Source organism: Engystomops pustulosus, chromosome 1 (genome assembly GCF_040894005.1).
Source record: "Engystomops pustulosus chromosome 1, aEngPut4.maternal, whole genome shotgun sequence".
In the NCBI taxonomy this organism is placed as follows: domain Eukaryota; kingdom Metazoa; phylum Chordata; class Amphibia; order Anura; family Leptodactylidae; genus Engystomops; species Engystomops pustulosus.
The window spans coordinates 273,708,511-273,731,531 of record NC_092411.1 but is presented as its reverse complement, the minus strand read 5'-3'; the positions used below and the strand labels follow the sequence as shown (position 1 = coordinate 273,731,531).

The following is a 23,021-nucleotide window of genomic DNA, read 5'->3' as shown; positions in this document are numbered from 1 at the left end:
TCTCCTCCCCCTCCCTGTACAATGACCTCTATATAGATAACACTGACCCATCATTACATCACTACTGACAATAGATGATGTCACAGCTTATCTCCTCCCCCTCCCTGTACAATGACCTCTATATAGATAACACTGACCCATCATTACATCACTACTGACAATAGATGATGTCACAGCTTATCTCCTCCTTCTCCCTGTACAATGTCCTCTATATAGATACCACTGACCCATCATTACATCACTACTGACAATAGATGATGTCACAGCTTATCTCCTCCCCTCCCTGTACAATGACCTCTATATAGATAACACTGACCCATCATTACATCACTACTGACAATAGGTGATGTCACAGCTTATCTCCTCCCCTCCCTGTACAATGACCTCTATATAGATAACCCTGACCCATCATTACATCACTACTGACAATAGATGATGGCACAGCTTATCTCCTCCTCCTCTCTGTACAATGACCTCTATATAGATAACACTGAACCATCATTACATCACTACTGACAATAGATGATGTCACAGCTTATCCCCTCCCCCTCCCTGTACAATGACCTCTATATATATAACACTGACCCATCATTACATCACTACTGACAATAGATGATGTCACAGCTTATCTCCTCCCCCTCCCTGTACAATGACCTCTATATAGATAACACTGACCCATCATTACATCACTACTGACAATAGATGATGTCACAGCTTATCTACACTTCTTATCTGCACAGATCATGGTTAGTAAAGTTTCAATATACCTTAGTGTAGGGCAGCATTGTGGCTTATTGGTTAGCACTACAACCTTGCAGCACTGGGGATCTGGGTTCAAGTCCCATCCAGGTCAACATCTGGAAAGATTTTGTATGTTCTCTCTGTGTTTGCGTAGGTTTCCTCCAGATCCTCCGGTTTCCTCCCACACTCTAAAAACATACTGGTAGGTGATTAGATTGTGACCCCCATTGGGGACAGGGACCGATTTGGCGAACTCTGTACAGCGCTGCGGAATCTGTGTGCACTATATAAATAAAGGAATTACCGTATTATTATTATTATGCGGTGACAGACTATTGCTTGCTATGGCTTTGAGGCTGCAGTAAAGCAGATCACTAAATGTTGTTACTAGATCTTGGGCAAGATAACCGCCGCCATAACAGAAATGAGAGGAAATAGAAACTACAATCTATAATTTTTGATATGATTTCCCCCGTAGGTGGTAGACAGTGATGAGGAGGATGAGGAGTTTGAAGAGGTCCCAGAGAAGGAGGGCTACGAGCCTGACATTCCGGAGCACCTCCGCCCGGAGTACGGTGAGTTTGGGCAGCTGTGCGCCGCTCTATCCCCGCATGTTACTGCAGCAGTAAAGTAAATAAACAGCCATTATGAAGTAATAAAGAGATCATTGTTGTGGGTAATCTCTCCGACTGCCGCGAGGAAATCATTACAGAGATAGAGCAGCCGCCATTGGCTGCGGACAAACAAATACTTAGCAGGGGGAAGTAGCCTGGGAGACGGCGGCTCTATTTCACGCCGTCATGTAGCCCGCCGCTGTTATGTGGACTACAAAGGGATATTTATAAAAGGATATTTATTTGCTTCACACGCGGCTCGTGTAAACGGCTCTCCAATTACAGTAAATCTGTTTAATTAAATCCCATTACACGGAGCCATCCGACACCTCCTGGCGCTATACTATTACACCCTATAGGAGGCTGCAGACCTCGCCTATACATAGACAGGCACATTACAGCTACCAGTGAGGTGGCTAAATAAGTTTAGCTTAAAGGGGGTTGAAAACAGACAGCTTTCTTCTAAAAACAGCGCCACCTCTGACCGTGGTTGGTGCTGGTATTGCAGCTCAGCTGTATAGTGATGTATGGAGCTTAGATGCTATACCATGCTCCACCCAAAGTCGTGAGAGGAGCCGTTTTTGGAAGGAAGCTCCCATTGTTTTAAAGCATCTTTAAGGGGTCCATTAACAGGCGACTCTGGTTTGTAAATACCCTGCAGGGTAAATTGTAGGGCAAAGAGGCCATAACAGATACATGAGGATTTGCAGTGTGACAGGGGTTATCTTGCATCCACGGAGGTCCAACTTCTGAAGATTAAAGACTTCCCTATGGGATATAGGACAGCCCAGGATCAGCTTATTCTCCGGGTCCCATAAACAAACTTGTCCAATGCTCCGTTGACTTCTATAGGACTCACCGTTGTCTTACAGGACAGCCAATCCCGGAAGCCCTGTAAGGCCGGTGGCACACATAGCGTTATGAACCCGTTTTTAGCCCGTTTTTAAGCAGTCCTTTGAAAAACACATGAGTTTTTGAAAACTTATCCAATTTTGACCGTTTTTCCAAATTATCTTAATAAAGATAATAGGAAAACAGCCAAAACCGGTCAAACGCATGCAATTTTTAAGGGACTGCTTAAGAATGGCCTAAAAACGGGTTCAAAACGCCACCACCCTAAGGAACAGCTCAGAGTCCCAGTGATGGACCACCTGTAGTCAAATACGTATAGGAGTTTATCAAGTGTTCAAGTTATCCCCTATCCACAGGATAAGGGGTAACAAGGTTTTTGGTGGGGGTCCGAAAGTTCAATGCTATGTGAGCAGCAGTAATTGCAGAGCGCAGCAGTCGCTTATCTCCAGGACTAACATGCACTGTGAGATATGGAAATACCCCATCGCTGTGCTCTGCAATTTTCCATACTATTGAGACTATAAACCCCTGTTCTCTTGATTGCTGGGGGTCCTGTTCTCTTGATCATCCTAGCAGTCAGAACCCTCATCGATCAGTGTATTATCCAGTGGCTAACTGGGGATAACCTGTCACTAGGTTTTAACCCACTAAAATTCTAGTGCCTGCAGGTAGGGGATGAAATGTCTTTTCTAAATTCCCAATGTTATGTGAAATCTTACGTTTTACATGTAAAAATAATCTCTTACAAAGCCAGGCAAATATGACTCTTCTCACCTCATTTGCATATGAAATGAGTCAAGTTCAGTTTTCGAAAATTTAGAAGCCCCTATCTTCTGTTCCATAGCACCTAGAAACATGCTTTTTGTGTCATATGAAAAGGTAAGAATCCTATAATTCTGTGAGCTATAGAATTCGACATACAGGCATCTTTATCGGCAAATTGCAAAGCCACAAGCTTAAATGTTATTGTTATATATGTATATATAAACCGGCATGTTTCTAGGTGCTATGGAACAGGTGATAATGGCTTCTGAAGTGACGCTACCCCTGTAACCACTTAACTTGACTTGTCCCATGTGCAATTGAGTTCTGAAGAGTCAAATTTGCCTGACTTTGGGGGAGATTTTTTTTAAAGGGGGGGGGGGGGGGGCGCGTCCAAAAGTTTTCAATTTTTTTTTCATTTTCCAAATTGTGGTAAGGGAGACTTAAGGAACCATCTGACACTTTTTTTTAATAAAAGATAAAACCTAATAGTTGCCCGTTGTGGCCTCCTCCTGCCTCCAGCACTTACCTAAGAGGATGCACGTGTATTTCACCTTCTGGTTTCTACAAGGTCGGAGGCCTTTCCCCGGACGTGACATTACTGATCCGTCACCTGCAGCCCGGAGATAACATCGGATGAGTGGATTAAACAGATCCCCGGATAAGGGACGGTCAGAGAGCGCTGTGATCTTTGTGCGGGAGAATACATGTCTCCATCTTCTCGTGTAGGGAAACGTACTGATCATCAATGCAAAGCCCTGACTTTGAGGTCAGAGATGTATATGGGTCATACTAGAGGGAATACACCGGAGATGAGGGGACCCTAACTCTTAGATCCAGGCACCAGTACTGTGGTAATCTTCTTATATTTGCCTCCTTCCCTCTAGAATGAGCCAGAAGGACTCCTGGGTGTGTTACCTGAGCCCCTCCTTGCTGTAGCTTCACAGACTGTTACACTGTCTCCCCCTCCCTCAGCACTTCCCCATTCCTCTGCCTGATATAATCGGCCACTGTGGGAGAGGAAAGTGCTTCTGCACAGTGTAACAGCCTGCGAAGCTACAGCACATAGAGCCTCTGGTAAACCCCCCAGAGCCCTCTGGCTCATTAGCATAATTTTAAAAGTTGATTTTAGAAGGAATTAGGCCATGGATAACCTAAGTTTACGCTATGTAAATGCAATGCAATCAGGCCAAGCTCCTCCCCACAAACCTTTGGGTTGTGTTTCAAAATGCAACTCCGTGTGAACCCAGTTTTGGGGTTAGAGATTAGATCCTGGTCAGACTAGTTTTAGCCACATTCATGAAATTGTCTGCGGCTTTTAAGCAAAAACTTTCTACTTTCATAACAAATTGCATGAGGGAAGTATAAAGTGCTGCACGGCCTTGAAATGGCGCACTAGGCGTACAGTCTCTGAGGGGTTTTTTTTTCCCTGTTTTTTTTGTAATCGGGACAACAGCGGCCCTTCTATATAGGAATTTAACATAAGGAAAAGGTCTTGGGTTCTGATGTGTCAGTAAGAACAGTGGGTGATTTAAGAGATCAGCCAAGTCATCTGTGAAGTCATTACCCATTACCAAGTGTCATAGCAAATGATGGCCTCCAGGAGTTTTAATCACTTTTCATTAGTAAAGTCTCATTTGCACCCAGTATCAGGATGTCTGGGCTTATGTGAGGAGTCAGCAGCTGCTTCCTATCAGTAGTAGGACCTATAGGCTCAGCATATACACACACATCCTTCTGGTGATACCTATTCAGAATTTACCGATGCCAATATCACAAACATAGTCAATGGAGAAGTACAGGAAAGTGGACGACAACACCCAATGAGACTTTAGGTCTCATAAAAAGCTGTTGATGCCGGAGCAGAGAGCATGGATGGGGAATATGATGTACCTGTGGCTGCGATTTATCATTCCTGATTGTATATTAGTCATTTCATAGTAAGAGGTTACAAAAAGACATCAGTCCATCAAGTCAAACCTACACATTATATTACATTGATCCAGAAGAAGGCTAAAACCTTGCAAGGCTGATTGGCCAATTGGCCCAAAGCAGGAAAAATTTCCTTCCCGACTGCTAAAATGGAGGTCAGAATAACTCCCTGGATCAACCAAAACTAACAAAATGTTTTATTCCAATAGGAATTTGCATAATTTCTTCTTCTTTTAGGGTCATCAGAAGCTCTGTCGTTGCATCTACACCGTGCATGGAGCTGGTTGTGTGTCCTCACACTTCTGTACTCTTATATTTCTATATCAAAACTGTTCCACGGCTCTCCTCTGCTGTAGTGTTCAACCAGAAGCCTGCTACAGCTTTTACTTAGAGCAGGGGTGAGGGGCTTTGGAACAGTGCAGAGATCCAAAGACACTGCAGTGTGAGGACACAGCGCTTTTGTACTTGAAGAGAACATTGTTCACAGTCCTGCTTCTCCTAACACACACTAAAGTATGACAATGTATCTTTACAAGGTCCAGACTGTTGAGTTTCCCTTTTAATATTGATGGTCTATCCTGAGGATATCGCATTGATATGAGATTGGTTGGGATCTGACTCCCTGCACAACCACTGGTCAGTGAAAAGACATAACCTAGAATGTACATCGGTATTGAGATCCTAGAACACCCCTTTAATATACAGCAGTTCTGAAACCTACCCCCATTCTCTAGACACATAACTTTATTTCTGTGTTATAGGACATCCCCAATACTTCTGGGGAATATTCTGTACATCCATAAAATAAAAGCTGATGGAAAAACTTGTAGGAGAAATGGCAGAGGAGGATGAATACTGATGGCAGTGGGAGTGGGGAGAGACGTCCCATCCATCAGGCTGTCTCGGCTTTTTATGCCTTTTGATACAATGAGGGACCCGGGGAAGTGATTATTTCCTCTTTTGTAATTAAACCGGAATAAAACATGATTAAAACAAACAAGTAATTGCATTCGGTAGACACTAAGTTATCCCGGGGAACTGATTAAAAATGTTGTTTACACAGTGTGGATCCTAATAGACTCATAAATTCATCAGCGGGAATGGACTTCACAGAAGCCGAGCATCAGGGAAGCTTCTCCCTGTGGATATAGAAACCAACATAATCGGGATGACTACAATGGGATTCATCCACAATCTTTTCCAATGTTCAATCGGGGATCAGGTCATTGGTGAATTTTGTATCCCCCAGAAATGAGTCGTGGTGACCAGTAACCTCTAATCCAATGGTCTAATCTCCCTCAGATGGTCGTTGCGTCTGGTGGTTGCATGACCCTTAATGAGGTCAGGAGCTCACAAGTGATGAAGTGGAATGGTGGTGGTGGTCCTCCTTCATTTATTATAAGATGCAGCTAAGATCCTCTGTCTGGAGGTCCCAGGATGTCCACGCTTTATCAGGACAACTTTGTGGAATGGCCCTCTGCCCAGAATAATATATGAATTGTGAACCAACCTCGGCCTCTCTTTGTTTCTGTGTGTGACTTTTCAGGGAAGCTACCCTGGGGGCATTGTGGTGGCCCCAAAAAAAAGGGTATTTGCACTACTTCGGCTCCCGATTCACAAGTCAGGGAGCTGCTTCTATTCTTCAGCTCCTGCCCCTAACAGCCAATGTCAGGGGTTCGGACAATCCGTGATCTCCTTGGTTCACAGGACCACACTTCCTCCTTCTCCTTTAATGGCCGAGACCTCTGGTGGCTGCTTGACTCATAATGATGTCAGGAGCTCATAAGTAATGGAGCGGAAGGTGGAAGGTTGGTGGTAGTCCTCCTTCCTTTATAAGAAGATGCAACAAAGAACAACTTCTGTCTGGACGTACCAGGATATCAACGATTTACCAGGACAACTTTGTGGAATGGTCCTCCATCAAGAAGACAGTATGAATGGTCAACATACCTGGAGCTCTCTGTGTCTCTGTTGACATTTCAGGGAAGCTACCCAACAGCCATGCAGGGTTTGCAAAAAAGGTGTAGTTACCCTACTGTGGCTCCTGATTCTCGAGTTAACTAGGTGCTTCTAGTCTTCAGAACCTTCCTTACTGTCAATTCCAGGGGGTTATTGTCCAAATTAAGTTCAATCTGTGATCTCTTTGGTTCACAGGACATAATTTCCTCCTCCTCTTCCAATGGCCGTGATATCTAGTGATCGCTTGTTATAATGATGTAAGGAGCTCATAAGTGATGGAACGAAAGGTGATATGGTGGTGGTAATCATCCTACCTTTATTAGAAGATACAACACAGATTATCTTCTGTCTGGAGGTCCCATGATGTCTACGCTTTACTAGGACAACTTTGTGGAATGGTCCTCCACCAAGAAGACAACATGAACAGTCAACATAGCTGGGGCCTTCTGAGTCTGTGTGACATTTCAGGAAGGCTACGTTAGGGCCATGCAGGGGTTGCAAAAAAGTACTTGCCCTACTTCGGCTCCTGATTCTTGAGTCAGGGAGGCGCTTCTAGTCTTCAGCACCTGCCCCTAACAACCAATGGCAGAGGTTATGGAACTCAATCCAAATAATCCGTGATCTCTTTGGCTCACAGAACATCACTTGCTACTCCTCCAATTGCCGTGACTCATAATGCCGCTTGACCCATAATGGTGGAGCGGAAGAGTGGTGGTAATCCTCCTTCCTTCATTATAAGATGCAACAAAGACCATCTTCCACTGGAGGTCCCATGCTTTACTAGGACAAATTTGTGGAATGGTTCTCCACCCAGAAGACAACATGAATGGTCAACATAGCTGGTGCCCTCTATGTGTGACATTTGGGGGCCATGCAGGGATTGCCCTAGCAGCTCCCAAGTCAGGGAAGTTCTTCTAGTCTTTGACACATGTCCCTAGCTACCAGTGCCAGGGACTAACAACTCATTTAAGACATAATTTCCTCCAATGTCCAGTGGTCCAAGCAAGCCACAAACTGGCTGAAGTAAGTTCACTGACACCCAACACTGGTGTCAAAGATCGGAAGTACTGGTGCTACGTGGGAGTCTTTTTTTAAATCTTGGACATGACCCCTAGTACTGGGACAGTAGAGGAGGTCTTTTTTGCTGTGACTTGACAAAGCTGCATTAGTCAGCAGCCACTTTAGGAAAGATGTAAGGGAAAGATAGATAAAGGCTAGAATGTAATTTAATTTCATATTTTATTTCAAATTCCTCTTTTCTGGTTGGACGTTTACTTTGATTTTTGTAGGTCGTGTTTAATACCTTATTTATGCTGTGGTGGTTCTTCAGAGTTCCAGCTTTTTATGAGTTAAAGGGTAACTCCCAAAAAGCTTCTTCTGTGTTGAGAATGTGTCCTTCATACAGTATACAGTCCTTGACCTCCTATTATATTGTAGGGCAACCCCTTTAAAGGAACTCTATCATCAAAATCAAGCTTGGTAAACCAGGGTCACCTAGGTCTCCTGCACACAATCATTTTTTAAGGTCTACAATCTGCAGCTATAATGGCCGTATTTGTGGCCATGTGTGTGTCATCCGTATTTTACCAGTGTCAGTGTGTAATCCATGTTTTCCAGGAAGCCAGTGATTGAACTAGGCCAGCCCATAAGGTCATGTGATTGTTACCTGGCTCAATCACTGGCTTCCTGGATATGATCAGTGTGCACATTTGGCAGTGGTTTTGTTATTGACATGACTCACATTCTAGTGGAAAACTTAATAGTTTTGGTCCATGATCATCCCATACTTTGGGACAAGTGCCTACCTGACTATCCTGATAGTGGTAATAAGTTTTTTGGTCTAATATCTTTAATGCATATTTTGCTTTTGATGCAGTGAAGCAACAGAAGACAAGATTGGGGACCTGTCGGGACCAGTTTTGCACAACTAGGGCTGCACCAGCTGCTGGTCCTTCATCTCCTGGTGGTGCTCCGAGTGATGGGGAGTTTCTCCGGCTTCCACCAACGCAATCATCTTCTAAAGTCTCTCCACCATTGTTTCCGGTGGGTTCAAGGCGCCGTAGGCGACCTAAGCAGAAGAGGCGTGATGAGAGCCCAGGCTATGCTTTCTTCCGCTCTGTAGCCCCAAATCTAAATAGCGTTCCAATGGACAAGAGGTCAAGGTGCCAGTCTGCCATAATGAGCATCATTGAGATTTTTAAGCAGGACTATGAATATTATGATGTAGTGGAATCTATAAATTTCCACCACTGGCGGGCTACTGGTTTCACTTCCCCCCAACCCTCTTACCAGCCTCCACTCCGACCCACTTATGGTCCCCCGGGTCATTCCACCCAGCAATATGGGCATCATTCTGTAGCACCTCCTGCACAGGGACAATACACTGTGTCCTCACAGTTTCATGAGGTTCCGGAAGGTTCAGGCTCATCTTCCACAGGCCCATTTTCTCAAGATTTTTTTTATTTTTGATGATGTATTTAGCACTCGACTGCATATTGTTTTGTGAGCGATGAAAACTATATTTCGTTATTGAATTGAGTGAATTTATGCACATTGTATGTGCAATATTTTCTTTGTTGGAAAAAACACAATAACTTCGCCTTTTTGTTTTTTTTATAATTTATTTTAATCAGCCAAATATAATTGTACATACGCACAATTCGTTTTGGTCCACCTTTGTTTGAAAAAAAAAATTGACAAATTAGTTGATATGACTTTTATTTTAATAATTTAGTTGTTAAAAAACAGAACCAATGGGTTAAGCTTGTAACCTAAGAGTCCTCATGAATGCACTACCAATTAATCAAATTATTAAAAATAAATATATATATATTTTCTTTGAATTTGACACAAAAACTAATATATATGCCACTTTCAAGGTAGCAAGAAGAGGCAATGTTTTCCTTATCCCATCCAGGAAAATATATTTGCATATTTCCCAGAATCCCCCAGTGGGGTATCAATGGCTGTAAGTCTCCACGTGCCTGCAAGGTGGCCTTAATTAGCAAGGTCTCACTCAGCCAAACAAGTTCCCTACACTGTACTGAAGAGACACAAACACATTGCAACATCGCTGTCTAGAGTTTGGAATCCATTCAGCTGAATCCAGACAAAGGCGCACGTACCGTGAGACGGTAATTGAAGTTGCGCCTCTGAACATCCAAACCATGGGCACACCAAGTGGGGGGGAAGGTCAAAACCTCGACAGCAACAAAAACGAAGGGCTGGTGGACCCTGTGACTGGCCGCAGGAAGGGCGAGCTAGTTGTCACAAATCCAATCACCAATTCTGCAAGGCACCCATAGGCCCAATATCTACAATTACAAAGCGGAGGTTCCAAAGCTCTACATACCATTGGAAAAAAAATACAGCTTGTATTTAATTTATTGGGTCCCTGTGTGGGGAGGTTTCTTTACACGGATGTGCTTACCATCCACATCCCCATGGACAGAATGATCAAAGCCCCCTGCTATCTGAAGGCAAAGCTCCGCAGTGGGCTCCGGTATCGCTGCTTCTCTCGGCTGCTGCCAGGTGACACCACAGGTATGAAGGACGATGGAGATGGTGGAACGACCCAACAGAAACGCGAAAAATAACTTCCCTGAGAGTCACAATGAGCCACCCCTGCCTGTCCTGAAAGGTCATACAGGGATGCATATCCAACAATAAACGTGGTGGACAGTATGAAAAAAACTTAGGATGTTGAAGTAGATCTAATTATAATAATTTACGAAAATGGATGCTTTCATGTGGATGAACCCAAAGCTGTGCGGTTCTGCAGCAAGCGATGGTGCGTGCCTTCAGAGTCACAGAAGATCCAGCCACTCCAGGAGCATCTAGTCATCAAAGAATGATAATAATAAGTATGCTGAAACCACAGCAAAATGACAAAGTATCTAACAAACAGTAGTGGATTATAATATGGGCGGTTGGGACACTAGTCCAGGGCCCAAGCCTTCTAGGGGGCCCATGGGCACATGTACACAAGAGCCATTTCTGGACTTTTGAATGACCTTCAAGGGTCCTGAAACCACATATTGAAAGAAGTCTGAAGGGATGCATTCTCCATTACACAATAAGCACCAGATGTAGGAAGTGATTCCAGACTTGTAGGGGCAATAATATTCATACAATCCAGGGCCCATGGCAGTCTTAATACGCCCCTGCTAACTAATGCCTCTGGGCCTTAAAAACCCACAAAGAACCTGTGAAATGGGGATCCTGTGACTTTTATAGGGGTGTCAACTAATAGAATGACTAGAATCCGTAGCTAGCCTTCCGTGTTTTTTTCAAATACATGTTACTCATGGACAAACTTTGCAGGCATACAGCCGTAATACAAGTCTGGATTACCCACCTCCATTACAGACGCAGATTGTGGATAGAAAGACAATGAAGACAATGAAGCCTTACTCATAGATCCAGGCACCATGACTGTGGTAATGTTCTTATATTTGTTATCTATTGCCGCCTTCCTTAAAAGAAAAATATCAACTTTTAAAATTATGCTAATGAGCCAGAAGGGTGGGGGTGGTACTAGAGCCCCTAAGTTCTTTACTTTCACAGGTTGTTACACTGTGTGATTAGCACTCTCCCCCCCCCCCTCCCACCGTGTGAGATTACAGCAGGGAGATGGAGAGGGAAGTGCTGAGGGAGGCAGCGGAAGACATTGTAACAGCTTATAAAGCTACAGCATGGAGGGGGAAGCGCTGAGGTAGCAGAGGGGAGGGCAAGACATTGTAATCGACTGCATGGAGCTACAGTAAGGAGGGTCTCTTAACAGCCATTCAAGCTCATTAGTATAATTTTAAAAGTTGATTTTAGAAGGGAGGAGGATATGGATAAATAATATAAGAAGATACCACAGTCCCGGTGCCTGGATCTATGAGTAATGTCCCTGGTTTATCAGGATGGATTTTGGTGGTAGATTTCCTTTATGAATTTACGTCTTATATTTGCGAATCTATAAAATGTAGTTGTGCTGTGCACTCAGCAGCTTGGACTATGAAGGGTCTTTCTCGTCAGCCATAGTAGCGCGGTGGGTCTTCACGGAGCACGGCTGCTATCTGCGGTACAGGCTGAATGTATAGGACTATGTTTGACAGTGATGTCCAGGGGGGTGATAGCATCAACAGCGCAGGGCTCGCTCCAATGTGTCTGCCTGCAGGACTGATAACCAGGAGAGGGGGAAGCAGCCATGTATGTATCTTTATCTGTGCACTACAAGAAGAAGCAGCCGCTGTGATGTGCTACACCTGCCTTATCACTGGCCTGGTGTGAATAACGTCCTGCCTGCATCACACCACCGCGGGGGCCCCACAACTACTGGCGGCTTCTACCTGTTATACACTATACGATGATGAAGATGTCCTCTTATCACTTACTGAAGACATGTATTTATAGATCAGAACCAACTATATCACCCCTTTATCCACACTACTAACTCTGGAACATAGGCCCAGCTGGTCCTGATGTCTGTGGTTTAGGAATCTCCTTCTTCTCCTCAATGCTTATATGGCAGCACAGTGGCTGAGTGGTTAGCACTTCTGCCTTGCAGCGCTGGTGTCCTGGGTTTGATGATTTGTATGTTCTCTCCATGTTTGTGTGTGTTTCTTCCGGTTTCTTCCCACACTCCAAAAACATACTGGTAGGTTGATTAGATTGTGAGCGTCATTGGGGACAGGGACTGATCGGGGAGCTCTGTGCAGCGCTGTGTAATCTGTATGCGCCATATAAATAATTATTATTCCTGCGATAGGATATTAATACTAATATTTAGCCCTTTGACCAGGAAATAAGGGAATAAATGCTCTCAGGTTGGAATACTTCCTAAAAAATCTTGTGTTATTTAAGTCTGTGGCTCCTATGCAGAGCTATAAGTTTCCATAGTAACAGACTGCAAACAAACCCTGTGTAGTCAGATAGTCTTATCTCTCCTATCAGTCACCCCCATTTAGCCGCTATGCAGTAAATTGGGGATACAAGGTTTACATTAGAAAACTTCCTTAAAAATCATGTGTTGTTATCCGTACTGTAGCTTTACAGGTTGTTACACTGTGCAGGAGCGCTACCCATCCCATAGTGCATATTACACAGGTAAAAGCTCGGGAGCAGCATGGAGTGGCTCTGGTAACAGCCCCCAGAGCCCTTAACCATTAGCATAATTTTGAATGTTTAGAAGGAAGGAGGCCATGGATAACAGATATAAGAAGATACCACAGTCCCGGTGCCTGGATCTATGAGTAATGTCCCTGGTTTATCGTGTTTCATTTTGATGGTAGATTTCCTTTAAAGGGGGTTCTCCAATTTGGACAATTACTACTTGATAGAAGGTTCTATTGGCAATAGGTTTATGATAAATTGTCTATTTACTGAGACCTCCAGTGATCTAAGGGAAGCAGTAGGTGTTCACTTTCTCTGCGGTGCCTCCACAGGAAGACTGAAGTATTGCAGTCCATTTTAAACCAAGTGCCCCTTTTGATTTTGATGATGGATTTCTTTTTAAGGGGGCTGTCCCTTTCTTCCAAAAACAGCACCACACCTGATCATGGTTGGTGTTGGTACTGCAGTTTAGCGGTATGGAAATGAATGGAGCAATGCCACGCACTAGCCATGGTCAGTCGTGGCGCTGTTTTCGGAAGAAAGAAGCCATGTTTATCAACCTCCGAACAACCTCTGAGTGTTTAAAAAAAAACAAAAAAAAAAAACACAGGCCTTTTATATTGAGGGGGGTGCCAACGAATTTGTAGCATGAAATATGCTCCATGTACAGCGGTATTTTTGCGTAGATTTCTAGCGGCAGTCCTCCCAGTACGTCGCACGCCGGTCATATTGTGTTTTCTCTCAGTAAGCCCACACAGCTGTTAAGCCCAGTACATAGACTCCGCTTTTTATCTCCGGCGAGTGAATTTCCACGCAGGGGCTTTTATCACCCTCTCTAATCCCACCGTTTCTGTCAGGACATAATCTCTTTCTCAAATTTACATTTTAATTACCAGACCAGCTGAACTGGCGAAAATCAATAATGTCAGCATTGCGCGGCCTATCTCCCAGCCCGGAGCCCTGCCTCTCTATTTCCTCGCTATCGATTGATTTTCCTGAACACAACCCTCTTTATTTCTCCCAGCAAATAGGTGCCATTTGGTCATTTAAGGCATTAAGAGAGGAGGAAAAAAAAATAAAAACATCTCTCGCCGCGTTACAATTGCGCTGGAACGTTTTAATGCAGTTCTTTATGGGATCGTACCGGAGATTTGTTCTTTTTAGAGAGTTACGGATTTTGGGCCGAAAAGGAGCTTTATTCAATTTTACCTCCACAAATGACAGGTTTTCCTTGGCAATAATGGATTTATATTGGGACAATTGGGGGAGATTTATTAGAAGTGTTTGAGAGAAGAACTGTTCTAGTTGCTCATGGCAACCAATCAGAGTTCAGCTTTCATTTTCCCACAGATGTTTATTAGATGAAGGCTGAGCTCTGATTGGTTTCTATGGGCAACTAGGATAGTTTTACCTCAGACACTCAATGGGGGAGATTTCCCCATGTTGCCCATGGCGACCAATCAGAGCGCAGCTTTCATTTACTCCCAGCTGTTTATAAAATGAAAGCTGAGCTCTGATTAGTTTCCATGGGCAACTAGTTTTACCTCAGAAACTCGATGATAAATCTCCCCCAATGTACCTTAGGCCTCATGCACACAAAAGCATGGGGGCGGCTTATACATTAAGGTCTATGGCACCCGGTCACAATGTGGTGACAACACGCTGTCCCGCTACACCCGGCTGTATGCTCGACCAAGCCGTAACATACATACGTACACTTGTGTGCATGAGGCCTAAGGCTTTATTCACACTTCCGCATGGGGGACGTATATACGGCTGACGTACATACGGCCGATATACGTCCCCCATAGACGGCAATGGGCGCACGGCGCCCTACGGGAGCGGTACGATGCAGCACACGTGCGGTCCTATAAAGATAGTCCTATCTTTTCACAGTATATGGCGCCGTCCTCCTCCTCTCCCCGCACACTGCCGTGTGCCCGCCGTGCTACTAGGGCAGTAGGAAGTGCTGAGGGGGGGGGGGGGGTAAGTGCTCTTGCACAGTGTAACAGCAGAGGGATGGGGAAGTGCTGAGAGAGCAGTTCACCCTTTACCTGCTTTCTCAGCACTTGCTACACTGTCCTGCTTCCTCAGCACTTCCAGCTCCCTCTGCCTGATGTTGTAATCTCACACAGTGGGAGGGAGAAGTGTAACAGCCTCCGAAGCTGAAAAGCATCATTTAAAAAGTTGATTGTAGAAAGGAGGCGGCCATGGATAACAAATATCCTGGATCTATGAGTGATGTCCCTGCTTAATCTTGATGGGTTTTGATGATAGATTTCCTGATGTTTTATTGAATGGATTATGGAACGTTTTATTGATGTGATTTTTGTATTTACAGGTTGGGTACAACTTTTGTTAATCTGTAGCACCAATAACTATTACTGTTATCACAGGTTTGGATACTGCTCCAAAATCAACTCCACCAGCAAAAAAGCAAAAGATCCATTTCAGACCTCAAAAGCCAAAGAGGAACGATGAAGAATCTGATCCGACCTGCGCTGCTGCAACACTAAAGACCCTTAGGGAGAAGCTGGAAGCCTTGGCCTCCACTTCCGCCAGGTAATCATTGGTCATATAGCCTGGTAGGAGCTTTAAGTCTTATTGAAGTGAATGGGGCTGTGCTGTAATACTGAGCCCAGCCACTATAGAGTGCACAGCGCTGCCCTAAATAAGTGAAGATACTGCAGTGCTTATCCCGGGACCATTTTGGACCACCACCAGTTATGAGAAGAGGTCACCCGCTTGTGATCATTCCTATACTTCCAGAACCCCCGAGAATCTAGTAACGTCGTCCCGTGTCTTGTACCCCAGCAGCTCCGGCGAGTCCAGCAGAGACGGCGCTGTACAGCGGGAGGACGAGTTATCCAGAGCACCTGTCGTCCCGTTCGGGATCGATCTCCATTACTGGGGGAAGGAGCAGCCCACAGCTGGAAAAATAATCAAGTCAGTAAACTGTTTGTCTTTCTCACAAGTGCGGATTTGTGGATGTCGGGTTTAGCAGTCATATTAGTATTAATTTCGGGGGCTGTTTTTCTTAAGAGCCGCCTTGTTAAAGTAGAGGTCATGGTCCGGCCATGGAGCAGGGATTAGGCAGAATAAGGGACAGTCTGGTCTGCAGGGAGGTGAATGTCAGGCCAGGAGCCACCTGGAAATCCATTGTCCTACAACACTGGAAGGCTAAGCTCACACTAACATCAGATAGATAGATAGATAGATAGATAGATATGAGATAGATAGATAGATAGATATGAGATAGATAGATATGAGATAGATAGATAGATAGATAGATATGAGATAGATAGTATTTCTGTTTGGTCATATCTATATATCTATTTATCTCCTCCTACTATCTATCTATCTATCAGATATGAGATAGATGGATGGATAGTTAGATAATGTATCTCCTATCTATCTGACAAGAGTGTATGCTAACATCTCCAGATCTTCCTCCCACACACAACCCACACAAACTTCTAAATTTGGATCTATCATATTTATCTACAATGTATATATCATCTATATATGTATAGATTAACTATATCTGTATATCTATCTAAAAAACCATATGTAATAACTGACACTTTTTCTATAACATTCATTATGCATGAATTATGTCTTTCAAAAAAAGTACTGGCGGCTTCATTTTTTTAAACTGGTGTATTAAACCTCTGTTCTTTCCTTTTTTTTTATGTAAGGAACATAGATTTAAACAGTAGTATGAACTGAGCTTTACACATACAGTACAAACCTACTGATAGCCAAGAATCCATATATAAGAGGTTTTCCTGGATATCAATATTGATGACCTATCCATAGAGTGGATAGTGAGGGTCCCAAGTGTCTGACCCCCTTTGATCTGGTATGTGCTGTGCTATGTCGAGTGCAAAGATCCCACACATCATGCATTCCCTGAGTCCAGCTACAATCCTGAAATACAAATCCACGTTTCACAGTTCCTGCTGCTACAGTACAGAAAGGTCTGATTACAATGCTCTCCAGGGCTAATATCTTACACAGTCTCCAGCTTCATATGGTCAAAAACTGATGAAAAACACTCTGTAAGGCTGCATTCACACTACCGCACGGGGGACGTATATACGGCCGCAATGCGTCCCCCATAGACTGCAATGGGCGCGCGGCGACCATACGGGAGCGGTACGGTGCAGCACACGTGCGACACCGTACCGCTCCGTACCCCGTGAAAAAATAGGACATGTCCTATTTTTTCAGGGCATACGGCGCCGTGCGCCATATATCCCTATGGAGAGGTGCGGGGGTGAGCAGCGCTCTTGCCCTCCTCCTCTCCCCGCGTGCTGCCGGCACCGGTCGTGTGAATCCAGTCTAAAGGGGTTGTCTGTGCCAGAAGAATTGTACAAATAGTATTTTTAAAATTGCTAAATTCCCTGTCCCTGTTGCATTGACCAGAAGATGTGATCATGTGAGTACAGTCGCTAGTTATGGACCTCAGACGGACTTGATTGGCGTCATGTGATTATACAACTTCAAACAGACCTGTAGAAAGCCGTATAGATGACTGTGTAGTAGCAGCGTAGCAGGGCCCGCTCCTGTATCCGCGGTCCGGGCGCCGTTCCCCCTTCTCAGCGGTTTTATTTTCCAGCTGAGTTATTCCAGTCACAGGTGAAATCAGAAGCATATTTCACCCGGTGTCGCGCTCCCGCTGTACGCTTTCACTTTTATGCCCGGCCATAAAATAGAGGGCACACCTCTGATCCTCACAGCTTATTACTACACGTCCGCCAAACTAACACTACATCATTTACTGCCAGCCCCAGTCACCACCATACACCGGGATAGAGGGGGAGATCTTCTCACCGGACGACAAAATATTCTCTTCTGTTTAATAGGGAAAATTTATTGGGGTTGAAAACAACATGACCTGAGAGGAGAGGCATGAGTGAGGGGATTCGAGGGGCTCCATAACCCCAGATTCTCTTGGTTTGTGCCTTTATTTTTCTTACGATTAAACGTACTTGTCTACTGCCAATCTGCTTTATTTCTGGTTAGAAACGGTCCCTGGGCGGGGCTTGAAGGGGCTTTCCAGGTTTTTTTAGGGCTGGGTGCCAAAACGGAAAAAGCTGGGTCCTTGAGGTCTCACTGATAAGTAGCTCGGCCCTGGCCACAAATGTCGAGGGTCACGGGACCCGTATCATTGTACCATGTGATGTCCTAAGTGACATCCTGTGGTCCAAGAAGGCCACTGATAGAAGGTCCTCAAACACCTGATGCTTCTGGGTCATCTGCGGTAGTATCGGCATGACAATGGCAAAAAAACAGACACAGCTAAGTACAGTGAAATCCTGAAAAAAAACTTTTAATAATTGGATAGAGCAGGGGAGGCTCCTGCTGACGGACTTTAGCCAGACATTCCTGTCCAGAAAAATGGCCGCAGATGGAGAGTCATGTGATCTCTATCTGTCCATGAGCAATGGCCCTGCCTGGACCTTATGAATATAAGATTAAGGTCCTGGCAGGGTGTTCCTTCATGGAAAAATAAGATCACATAACCCTCCATCTGCGGCCATTTTATGGACAGGAATGTCCGGCTGACGAGGTAAAAAACAGGAGGCCTCGCTTTATATATATATATCAAGAAATCATGAGGTAAAAGTCGTCACTTTACATATCAGGAAAGCAGAGCAGAACTAGTAATAGATGTATATTGTTAAATTACCTCAGAATCCTGCCCCTACACTTACACACACATACAAAAAACATGAGGTAAAATGGCTGACCTCTTTAATAGGCTCCCTTTCAGAAGGCAGGCACCCATCAGCTTTTGCTTTAATACCCCCTTTTTTATTTAGTTGTATTTTTTATTAAAGATTTTTATATTTCAGTAATCTACAGTAATGCAGCAAAATAGCATAGTAGACAATGCCAATGCATCATATAGATATCCGACAGTGAATGTACAATTCAATTAAGAAGAATGGTAGAAAACGTGGAACCAAGATAACAAGGCAAAGCCTCAAAGAGTACAATGGGCCTTTATGGACCAACTATTATAAAACTGTTAAACATTATAGACATAGACCTGAGCTGCAATACAAAAAAATAGATTTTTAAGACTTCACGGCGCCACTTGTTTCCTTAGGCAGTGCCTGGTATTGCAGCTTTGGGAGCAGTGATTTATTAGTGAGTGTGGGCCTGTAGCACATGAGAGGTCACTACTAGACGGCCGCACGTGCGTCAGCGCATCGACATATATCATCCGGCGCTTTTCATTCATGTCGCATTTCGCGCCCCACTGACAGCTGGGAGAACATACATTGACCAGCGGCTTAGCTGTTTTGTGTTCTCCTCCTCTCCTACACACCGGGGTTATCTCAGCCGCCCGCGATATTGACCACACACTTGTGTCGTTTAATTGCTTTTCTGGGAGAGATGAATCTGTAGCTAAACTTATGACATACACACAGCTATACCTGCAGCTGTGCGCCCACAGAGCTAGCACTCTAAAGTCACGCCAGTAGGCAATGGGAGCATGGCGTTACCCACTGAAAAATAGTTTGTAGACATCAACAGGTAATGTAGACACGTGCGGACAGATGTAGCAGTGTTGAGCTTGTGTTTCAGCATTATATACATAACTTTGTGTGAAGTATTATTTTTGAGATTTCTTACGGAACTAGAGTTTCTTATCGATGTAGCAGAGCTGATCTACATAGAAGAGGAGTGTTTGTCGTCTTGCATTGTGGTTTACAGAACGTGGCATCATCTGGTCCTTTATAACAATGTAGTGGTGCGACGTTGTAACTTGTTGGTCCGTACAGATGCAGTAGGGTGGTAGCTTACATGTGACATTCCTTCCTGAATAAGACAATACCTTTAATTCCCAAAAGACTGTAGACTATGTTCACACTACGCACTCTCTATAGGTAAAGTATACATCTCCTTGCAGTTGTAGTGCCCGATCATTGCAGCTGCACCTAGGGATTTCTCCAGGAATTTAAAGTTATTCAGAAGCTACAGCTAATGCGGAGCTTCCTAATATGCCAGTCCAGGGTTTCCATTACGTATACCATATCATTTGGGTTTAAAATAATTTTTTTTATCGTTTAGGGAAGTTACACAATCATACTTTTTCAAATTGTTGTGCATTTTGTCTTTTAAAGTTACTGGAACCCTAAAATAACTAACAGTTATACACAGTTGCTTCCTCAGGGGTGGAGCCTTTGCCATGCTCCACCCCTGAGGATAATGAATAAGACATTACAAAAGATTGTCCTGTTGTTTTCCTGTCAAAATCATCCGGATTTCTCTACATCTGTCAGTACGGATAACACACATCAATGTTGTGCTGATATTTGGACATCTAAATGTTGGGTTCTACATTGTGTAGGTTTTGATATACAATGTATATGTGAGAAGTTCTCTTCCTAAATACAGGTGCAGTTCCCAGCATCGATTCTGGGCTCCCAACGAATTAGAAGAAGAAGTAGAGAATAAGGAGGTGGAGGCGATGTTAAAGACCAGATACATCACATTTGCCGGCAAGTTTGTACCTGTGACACACAAGTGTAAGGTGCCATTGGCTAACGGGTCACTGTGTGAGAGGCAAGATAGGATCAAGGTAGGTCTGAATTCAGGGCTATGTGCATCTTCACTACCCCCATCCCCCCTCCCCTAAAAAACAAATTAAGCAAAAGGCCTCATTGAAATCCCAATTGTTGTGTTTCTAAAGCTTCTATGCAGGCCTATGTGTCTCCGTGGTAACAGACAACAAACAAATTCTGTGTAGTCCCACAGTTTTGCCGTCTCACGATCTTCTATTTATCACCTACTTTGTGCTTTTCTCCGTGCGATTGGTTAGCCACAAGTAAAGGGCATATGAAAAGGAACGAGACGGCAAGATCAGACTACGTTGACTTTGTAGTCTGTTACCGTGGAAATGCTTAAAGAAATAAATATGGCAGAAGGAATTTTAAAGAAACAAAATGCCTTACTGTTTATTTCTGCTTTGTTATCCAAGTGTCCATTCCATGGGAAGATAATCCCAAGAGATGAGCTGGGAGTGCCAGTGAATCCTGAGGACCGGGAGAGGGAAGCCAAGGAAAAATTTGAGCTGCAAGCCAGGGAACAAGGTGAGTGACACTTCATACTTACCTCTTCATGTGTATCCTCCCCCCTGGCCACTGCAGGTCTCTGGCCATGGTCCTTCTTGTCTCCTAAAGGACCAACCTCAGTAACCTAGGGTCGGGAAGTAAGAGCTCTCCTTATGGACGCCATGTAGGCTTGTGGAGACTTGGGGTGTGTTCACACGTTCAGTTTTTTGGATACGGTTCTTGAAGCCAAAAGCAGGAGAGGACATATCATTGAGAGAAGTTGTTCCTCCTCTTTTTTCACTCCACACCTGGTTTGGACATCAAAAACTACATCAGAAAAACAATTTGTGAATGCGCCCTTGACGCTCCAAAAATATGCAAATAAGTTTTCCAGGACAGACATTGCTTTCCAGCAGGACTTTCAGGAAGCCCAATGACATGATGCGGGATTAAAGCCAAACCAGTGTATCTATTCCAGGAGGAACAGATTCCCAACTCTAGACAGTGCTGCTTCCATGCCTTAGCATCTCATCAGTGCAGTGTAGGGAACTGGTTTAGCTGACTGAGAGGCTTTTGTCTATATATCTTTGTGTTTTTTTGTGTATTTTTTGTGTTCTTTTTAACATCTTTACCACCTGCCTTGGCGCATGCACAAAAAAAGTAATACATATAGAAAGGAGTCTAAAAAAAAAAAAAAACATATGCGGAACTGAAAAAAAAAAAAAAATCAAATATGCCCTCAAAAATAAAATTAAAAAAATTGGAAAAACACCCAAATGCCCATTAAAAAAATAGAATTTTTTTTATTATTCTAATTATTTCAGAATATTTTTTATATTTCTTTAAAATGTCAGACGGTGTTTTTCCCCCAATATATATATATATTTTTAAACCATTTATAAACTTATGTTTTTTGTTTTTTAAAGTTTTTTTTTTTTATTATTATTCCAATTTTTTTTTTTTTTTGCTAGCTCAGCATTTGTTTTTTGTGTTATTTTATTTGCCATTTTAGATTTTTTTTTTGTTTTCTATATATATATATATATATATATATATATATATATATATATATATACTTTGTAGTGTATATGATGTATCTGGCTCTGTGTGTGTGTGTGGAGGAAGGTATTGGGCGGCGCACGCTCCCGGTCCCCTCCAGCTGGGAGCTGACCCCTGCGGTTTAGAGATGATTGCTCTGACCTGTTAATCTGGAGTGTTCATCATTTCCAGCGGCTTCAAACACTGAAGCAAATGAAGTGGCCATTTGTGTTGGTGGCGGCGAGGCGGTGGGCTTGTTAGCGGCAGGTACCAGGACAATCCTGCGAAGGACGTACCTGAGCCAGTCACTTGTGAAATCGCATCTCTCCGCTAACCACAAGTATCGATTCCCCCGCGTCCCACCACAAACTGTCTCATTTTCTTTCCCCCGCCACTAAATTTCGGTAACAATACACAGAAGGTTCGGACTCCATCAGGTCTAAAAAATAAAAAGAAAAAAAAAATTGCAGCCCCCCCAACGATGTATTGATTTTTCTCAAAGGCTTTTAAATTGCTCCTCCATGTGACTGGAGCCGTCATTTTCTCAGCGCTGAATGGCGGCAGATCCTTCCTTGTGCTTAAACAATCACCTCGTCCGCTCCATTACTAAACTGTGACGCCTTATTATTCCTGCCGGGTAAAATCCGTCACACACAGACCTCTAATCCTTCATATTTCACAGGCCGCCATGACACTAGTCCAAGGAGCAGAGAGGGGAATTACATGTGTAGTTATGCGAGACCGATAGGACACTATGTACAATCTACTCCTCTCCTCCTGCTATATAACATACTGCCTGCAGATAGGACACTATGTACAATCTGCTCAGCTCATCCTGCTCTATAACATGCTGCCTGCAGATAGGACACTATACACAATCTACTCCTCTCCTCCTGCTATATAACATACTGCCTGCAGATATGACAGTATGTACAATCTGCTCCTCTCCTCC

General features: G+C 43.8%; 1 protein-coding gene across 3 annotated transcripts in view; it reads left to right on the top strand.

Annotated features, from left to right (window-relative positions):
* Nucleotides 1–23,021, top strand: part of UVSSA (UV stimulated scaffold protein A) — a 55,254-nt gene that overhangs the window by 25,603 nt on the left and 6,630 nt on the right. Inside the window, exons 8-12 of one of the 3 annotated variants that reach the window (XM_072126230.1) lie at nucleotides 1,220–1,316; nucleotides 15,359–15,524; nucleotides 15,780–15,908; nucleotides 20,376–20,559; nucleotides 20,959–21,070. In XM_072126230.1, coding sequence (XP_071982331.1) covers nucleotides 1,220–1,316; nucleotides 15,359–15,524; nucleotides 15,780–15,908; nucleotides 20,376–20,559; nucleotides 20,959–21,070 — 688 coding nt within the window. Of the gene's footprint in view, nucleotides 1–1,219; nucleotides 1,317–8,736; nucleotides 9,493–15,358; nucleotides 15,525–15,776; nucleotides 15,909–20,375; nucleotides 20,560–20,958; nucleotides 21,071–23,021 lie in introns of those variants that run through there. The other 2 variants (XM_072126229.1, XM_072126231.1) reach the window with 2 other exon arrangements.